General features: G+C 36.5%; 1 protein-coding gene across 1 annotated transcript in view; it reads left to right on the top strand.

Annotated features, from left to right (window-relative positions):
* Window positions 1-2407: 2407 nt before the first annotated feature.
* Window positions 2408-7353, top strand: part of LOC104537658 (triadin-like) — a gene marked incomplete at both ends in the record, with an annotated part of 39217 nt that continues 34271 nt past the window's right edge. The window contains 3 exons of the mRNA XM_010180602.1: window positions 2408-2467; window positions 3842-3901; window positions 6503-6562. Coding sequence (XP_010178904.1) covers window positions 2408-2467; window positions 3842-3901; window positions 6503-6562 — 180 coding nt within the window. The remainder of the gene's footprint in view (window positions 2468-3841; window positions 3902-6502; window positions 6563-7353) is intronic.

The following is a 7353-nucleotide window of genomic DNA, read 5'->3' as shown; positions in this document are numbered from 1 at the left end:
CCAGGTCCCTTTCCCCTACACTGCTCTCTATGTAATATGTAGGGCATGGTCCTTGGAGGCATTCTGCTTCGGAGACCTCAGAAAAAAAAAAATTCCCCAGACTTATTTCAGAGGCGTTGGGGACAGGGAGTTAGAGAGGATTTACTAATTTGCTGTTGGTGTATGTCAACAACAATTTACAGATTCGCCTGTTATAGGAGTCAGAATCTCTACCCACAACTCATGAGTTAGCTCTGGGCTCCAAGAGTCACCATCTAGTTGGTGTCTTGTGAGGGATTTTTTGGCAAAATGGAATTTTTGTTGGATCATACCTACTTGTCCAAACACTTTAAGCCTTGTGAGAACATGTCCTTTACATAAAAATGTGATTAATGAAGTCTCAGGCTGCAGAAAGAAACCCATTCTGGAAGAGTAAATAGATCAATGGTCATAATAAATTACCCCAAAAAAGAAAGACCCAATATCCAGCCATGGCCGATTTATTTCAGGCCAAGAACACGAGTCTCACAACCCAAGAGAATGTGCACCTTCCTGCAATCTGTGCTTGACTACACCTTTCTAATGGTCTCTGATTGGAGGTTTCTGATCGGAGCTTTTCCATTTTATATAAATGATTCAAAATAAATTTAGTTAGCAAGACTGACTTTAGAGGTTAATGACAGGCACATAAGTTCAGGTTTCTGAGAGAATGAATATTTATTACTAGAAAATGGAATGACGGTAACAAGAGAAATTTTTTTCTGAGATTTGGAAAAATTACAGAGCAAAGACTATAATGTCCAATATTAAAATATAAATGCGCCATTAAGACATCTCCAGTTATTATGTGGAAAACTTAGAAAACTCTTCACTTTGATTTACTAGAACAGTACTTGATGTTTTTTAAAGATTCTTAGAAGAGGAAAACATTATCCCAGTCAATCTTAGAAAGCCAGTGAAGAATAAGAATTATTATACTGCCTTAAATTGTCATAGCTACTACTAATATTCTGCCTACCTAACCATATTTTATCTTAAAGTGAATGTATTATAGTTTTGTTTAGTGAACTATTGCTACAATTACTACTAAAACACTACTGCATGTACAGATTCTCTGTATTCACAGTACTAAGAAACATTGCTTTCAGACTGTACATTGTATTTTAAAACTATAACTGTGGATATGCATCTTTCTAAGGCCCATTTCATTGTATCATGACCAGGAGACTCCGAAGTTTCAATGAATCCATGTATTTGAACTGATTATTTTTTACTTTAAATTTATTCACTTTTCAAGGTTTAGACAATGGAGATAGTAAATAAGTTCCTATTCTAATTCCTAATTCAACTTTTGTGATACAGTTAGGAAAGTTATCTAATAACACAGAGAATATTTAGAAGTGTCTCAATCACTTAGAAGTGACTCATTCAGCTATGTCAGGAACTCATTCTCATGTATTTCATCACTGTATTGCTAAAAAATGTGAGAGCCTGAATATTCCCTACCCTTCTTATTTTGCTTTCAGTTAGATATGGGATTCACAGTACAATAAAATAACTTCCTTATTTTCTTATGTTTGACAAAGGAGTTTGCTAAACTGGCATAACATCTCCATGGGGGTTAGAGTTAAAGCTAGCTTGCAGTTTCACAGCTGATTTTTCTGAAGGGCTTTAAAATCTGCATGTTTATTTCCCATTGTCTGGAAAAGTATTGTGTGAAATCCTAAGAAGGGTGAGTGGAAAATGTTATGTGCATGAGTGGATAGCATAATACAGTTCCACTGTCATAATGTTGGTTTTTACTTTGCACATACTGGGCATCTAATTACAGCTCTGAGATAATTTGACAGGGCCTGACCTCAGCGAGTGTCCATTACCAGCTATCTGTATCCATTACCAGCTATCCATATCCACTACTGCTTATCCATTTCAAGCCAGCTGGCAAGTGACAGACGTGTCATTTTTGCATGTGATGCTCTTATGCTCCAGGATTGATTCCAGGGTTTTTATGGAAAGGTTTATTCCTCAGGTTTTCCAGAGTCTCTGCCTGACAGAGTATGGGGTGGCTGAGGTGATGTCCAGTTTCTAGTGCAGGTAGCAGCTTTTACTGTGAGTTCTGCCTTAGTCCTTGACAGTTCACTGAAAAACTGTCTTCAGGAACAGATAGAAAATTGCAGCAATGATGTGACTTCAGTAAATAGCTGAGGCATGTTACCGTGGCCTGGATGGTAAGCAGTAGATTTTTGGCCGGTTGTCTGCTCACCCTCATGCAGTATGGTGTACACTGGGTAAAGATGCACGGGATAGCTCAGGAATAACACAGTTTGCCATTTTGTCTCCTAAAGTTTACCTTGGTAGACTTTTTTTTATTCTTAAATCTCTTGCACAATATTTTTTAATATATATGAACACATCTCTTCTTTCTTAGTGACACATAAAGACAAACTGGAAAGACAAGAAAAACCTGAAAAAAAAGAAAGGCACGCAGGTAATGATTTAATATCAGCATTTATTTTACTTTTTGAGATACCCCAAACTAATTGCCTACTCAATTTACATTTATGTATCCCCTTGATTGGAAAAAAATCTTTATAAGTAAAATCATGAGTTAATATAAAGTTTTTCAGACACACAGACTGAGCAGCCTTTTGCATTCCTTCTGCATGTTCGATTCATTTCTGGGGAAGGGAGATAATATACTTTATACTGTGGATTACTATAACCTCCCAGTAAACTCTTGAGTATTTTCAACACTCACAGAAAGTATGGTTGCTAAGGGAATATGGCCATCCAGGGAAAACTCCTGACAACCTGAAAAGATAAAATGTAAACAAAGGTAATGAGGCAGGCCATGGGAAAAAAAAAGCATCTTAAAGACAGTACATTGTAGGGCTGTTGCATAGCCATTGAATAGGGCAGAACTAATTCTTTAAGTCGTTACTTGCAATAAATAGGTATTTAGCACTGCTTTACTTTCCACAATTATTAATTTCTCTTGAAACATCAACACAAAGCTGGAGAGTACATAACAATGCTCAAGCATACATTTTTGTGCTCTTAGTATAAACTCATATGCCGAAGTCAAATAGACAGTCAAGTGTTTTCACATGCATGGTCCCTCTAGGGTGCCTCAGGGGATATAAACACATACAAATATCAGTCCTGCACACCTGTGGACAAGTTACTGTGTAAACACAAATAATAAAAAATTAGCAAATGAGAACCCACACAGGAGAATATGACAGACTACCCACCACTCTGTGACTATTGCCCAACTCAGGTGTATTCTGAAACCTCAGCCAGAAATCTAGTCACTACAGTGTACTTTGTTTCAATTTGTAGAGTGGAAATTAAAAGCAAACAAAAAGACCCAACAAGCATTAGTTATAATGCCATTGCAATTAGAATTGTAATTAATTACAGTGTTTAATCATTCATAACTGGAAAATTGCTTGTTGTTATGTGGAGTTCAGCAAACCCTTCAGAAATGGACCACAGTAACAAACAAGAAAGCTCAAACATAGCAATAAACTAAAATAAACCAATAAACAACAGTATAAACAAAACAAAATGAACCAGTAAACAACATAAATAAGTATGACTCTTGACACCTAACTTCTTTCATGGGATTACCGTTGTGCCAGAAAGGCCATTTCTCCTAGGCCTCAGGGATGGCAGATGAGTTTTTGAAAGTTCAAATCATGTGTTTCAGCATCATCATCAGCTGAATCAATCTTTCTGCATCTTTACATGGATAGCCATGGTGCCTAGTTGTGTTTCTTGACCTTTTTTTTCCTTTTGCTCACTTAAAATGCAATATTTATCTTTTCTAATAGCCATTAATGTTGTTATTTATTTCTAGCTATTCACAAAGAGAAACCTGAAAAGCCAGAAAAACATGAAAAGAAAGCACCATCTAAAAGTACTGTGGATTAATATTAGATGTACAGTTTTAGATTTTTAGTGTTTATATAGTTTGGGAGAGTGGGGAGATGAGCATTTAAAGTATAACGCTCTTGCAGTCTGTGGTATACATTTTTGATTTTCCAGGTGCTCTCACTTTTACTTGAGCTGGCCTTGATCAGCCCCTGAGTGAAGTCTTGCTCATATTGCATATATTTCTTGCTTATTTCTCTTGTTTTGATGCACAGAGGTAATTATAAATCATTCTTGTGCAGCTGAAGAAATAAGCTGCATTTAAATACGACTATTGTATTTGCATTCCTTGATGTCTTGTCCTCCACAGTGGGATTCAGTAAATTGCCTGCAAAGGCTTTCTCTTGTGCATCAGTTTTCAATCTGGTGCAGACCTACTGCGAGAGTGCTAACTAACTCTCAGTCTGGGTCTTCCATCACATCCAAAAATAGATTTTCATTTTCTTGCCTTTATTTTTCTGCAATAACATTTTCATTTCAGCACATGATTTGCACTCTCCTCCATGGCAGGAGTGGCTTTGGTTAAGATTTACATATCTACTAATTATTATATATATTCTGAAGCAATATCTTGCATGAGAGGTGATTTTCTGTATCTTTTTGATTGATAATTCCATATTTAGCCATGACTTGGACATGCAGATTTAAAAATTCAATCAACATGCCCTGTAATGCCATATTTTAATAATTAACTTTTTTTTTTGCTTGGCATTTGACTGTTTTTGCTTTAAAGTTTTCATTTTATTTTTTTTTACATGCATTGTTTTTTTGAAGCCAGATATTTCTATAATGAAATTAGATTTCAATATTTTTCTCATCTTACTTTTACTCAATGAACTCTTGAAAAAAAACCTATGCAATATATCTTAATATCAGTCTGTTATGGCGTTCAGATGACTCTGATACTGATGTGACACATGAATTAATTAGGTTTAATTTGGATCTGGTCAGACAATCAGATTCTAAAGTACAGATCAGCCCTTGACTTGACCTTACTCTAAGGAGAAATGTAAAACATAAAGTAGGAGTGAAGAAAGAGAAAAAGTGGAATGAAGGTTTAAAGCTTTAAAAAACTTTGAAAGGTGGCCATTGCCCAGTCTCCCTTGAAAAGTGATATTTGGTCATATTTTACTCGAGTGTATAACTTGAAAGTGTAGGATTTTTTTTATAAAGTGAGATCACACTGAAGTAATCCAGAGAAAATAAATGCCCACAGTGTCTGTGTAGATTTGAAAAGCAAATAACTTCCAAGAATCGCTGAGATATTCCTAATGAGCAGCCAGCAGCCTGTTTACCCATTTATCTTCCGCTAGCTAACCAAATAATCACTTAGAGTTTTAATGTGTTTAACAGCAGCCATGACTCTAGTCACTGGCTGGAAAATTTTATGAAGAATTTGGCCACTTTGTAGCTAGGGACAGCAGTATTACTGTCCTGCAGTATTACTATAGACATGCTACCACTCTTGAACAGTTTCCCTGCCGTGCAAAGTCCCTATGGATCATCTCAGTGCGCCAGGGTGCTCATTGCCTTCAGCGCTTCCTAAGGCACATTTCTGCCAGCAGTGGGGTGAACTCCATTACCAGGCTCACCTCCCTTTTGTCTGGAGTCTGCTCTAAACTGGATCAGCTATCAGCAGTGCTGAGGGGCTATTTCAACCACTTGCAGTCCCTAGGAAGTGAAGATGCTTAGGTCTAGGCCAACTTCAGGGAACAAGCGCACTGAAAATCAGATGGCTACTTCCCCCACGGTGAGGAGGTTTTCTCTACCCTCAATAAAAAGACTTAGGGTGCTTCTTCAGCCCCTGTTAAAGGCTCCAGAAAGCTTCAGTGATATGAATGCTATTTAAACACGTCATCCAAGAAACAGCTATCTATCTTAAAATAACAAAAACAAGTCTAGATATCAATCATGGCTCGTACAGGCAGCAATTACAGGCTGGAATTCAGTCAGAGAGGATGTTGCTATTACGTAGTTGTCACTTGAAAGAAGCATAATTAACTCCCGAGGCTGTTTTGTTCCAGCAATATGTCTGGATGTCAACCAAGAGAGGATAGATAGAAGCCTCCACATAAAATTTTGACAGCTTTTCTGTGACATAGCAGTGTGTGTGTTTACACAGTGTATCCTGTGCAGACATGAACTCACTCGAGCTGGGCTCTGGAGTGAGCACCAGGCTTGTGGCTGTGTTTGTATGACTGTGAGCCCAAGCTAGGCAAAACCCTTTTCTGTAAGACAAATGTAGTCACATGGCTTCCTGTTGACTGGAGCACGAGAAGACCAATCCCATGTCTGCTCAGAGCTTGAGCAGAGTAAGTTTGTGTCATCCGGACAGGCAGTATAAACATACCCTGCAAAGTTTTAGATCTGTGTGGCTGCCTTATCTTCTGGTTAGGTGAGTCTCAACAGATGGTTTGAAGCTTTTTATGCCAGTGTGTGAATCTGAGAAGAAGTAGTAAGTTTTTTACAATCAAAAAATAAAATAATGAAAAAATGTGACATTTCTGGGGATGTTATTGTGTTTTAGAAATATTTTCTCATTCTTTGTCATTTTATTTTCCTAATATGCATTTGTACTCATTTCTAGTAATTCAAAAAGACAAACCTGAAAGACATGAAAAAGCTGAAAAGAAACATCCTCTCAAAGGTATTTATTTATTTATACTACATTTTTACCAGAATTTACATTAAAATTCATAAACTTTATCAGAGCAGAGAATATAATACATATGAAAAATCAGCTACATGACAGTATAATGAAATTAAAATAGAATTAGAATTAATATGTCTTTAGAGTATCCAGGGGTTAGTTCTACGCATGATCCCTTTTAAACTATGTTGAAATTTCTTTCAAACATTAAAATTAAAGAGATGAACCATCATTTCCCTGGAAAATAAGTAGGCCTATCCATAAGTGATCTGACACACATTTTCACTATAACTAGCTAAGTAAATTCTTTCTTCACTAGACAGCAATATATCTGGTCATGCTATGGCTTTGTCTGAAAGTAGGAATTGTGCTTTATAAAAGTACCTGTATTCTGTTTTGGAATAAGTAGAACAGTTTACATATTGATAAAATCAGTCTTGACAACTCAGTGGCTTAATAGAAATCTAAGTCCAGAGTCTTAGAGAAGGCCTGAATTTTGTAGCATTCCAGTTTTGCCTCAAGGATAGAGACCTTCAGAGATATAAAGAAAACAGAAATGTGAATACCACACAGAACAAATTATTTTAAATCATATTCACTGACATTTTAAACTACTGTTGGATTTTCCACTGAAAGTGAACTAGAAACGCATATAATGTCAGCATGTATGTTTCAGATGAGAAAAAGATGCTGATACATAGGAACAGAAGGAATACTCCTGATCTCACCTACCTCTGTGTAGCTTCAGTCACTGATACTTGTAAATCAGTAATTCTCTTGGAAACCTT

The sequence above is a fragment of the Mesitornis unicolor genome, unplaced genomic scaffold (assembly GCF_000695765.1).
Source record: "Mesitornis unicolor isolate BGI_N332 unplaced genomic scaffold, ASM69576v1 scaffold28963, whole genome shotgun sequence".
Taxonomy (NCBI): domain Eukaryota; kingdom Metazoa; phylum Chordata; class Aves; order Mesitornithiformes; family Mesitornithidae; genus Mesitornis; species Mesitornis unicolor.
This window is presented reverse-complemented; position numbering and strand designations above follow the sequence as displayed.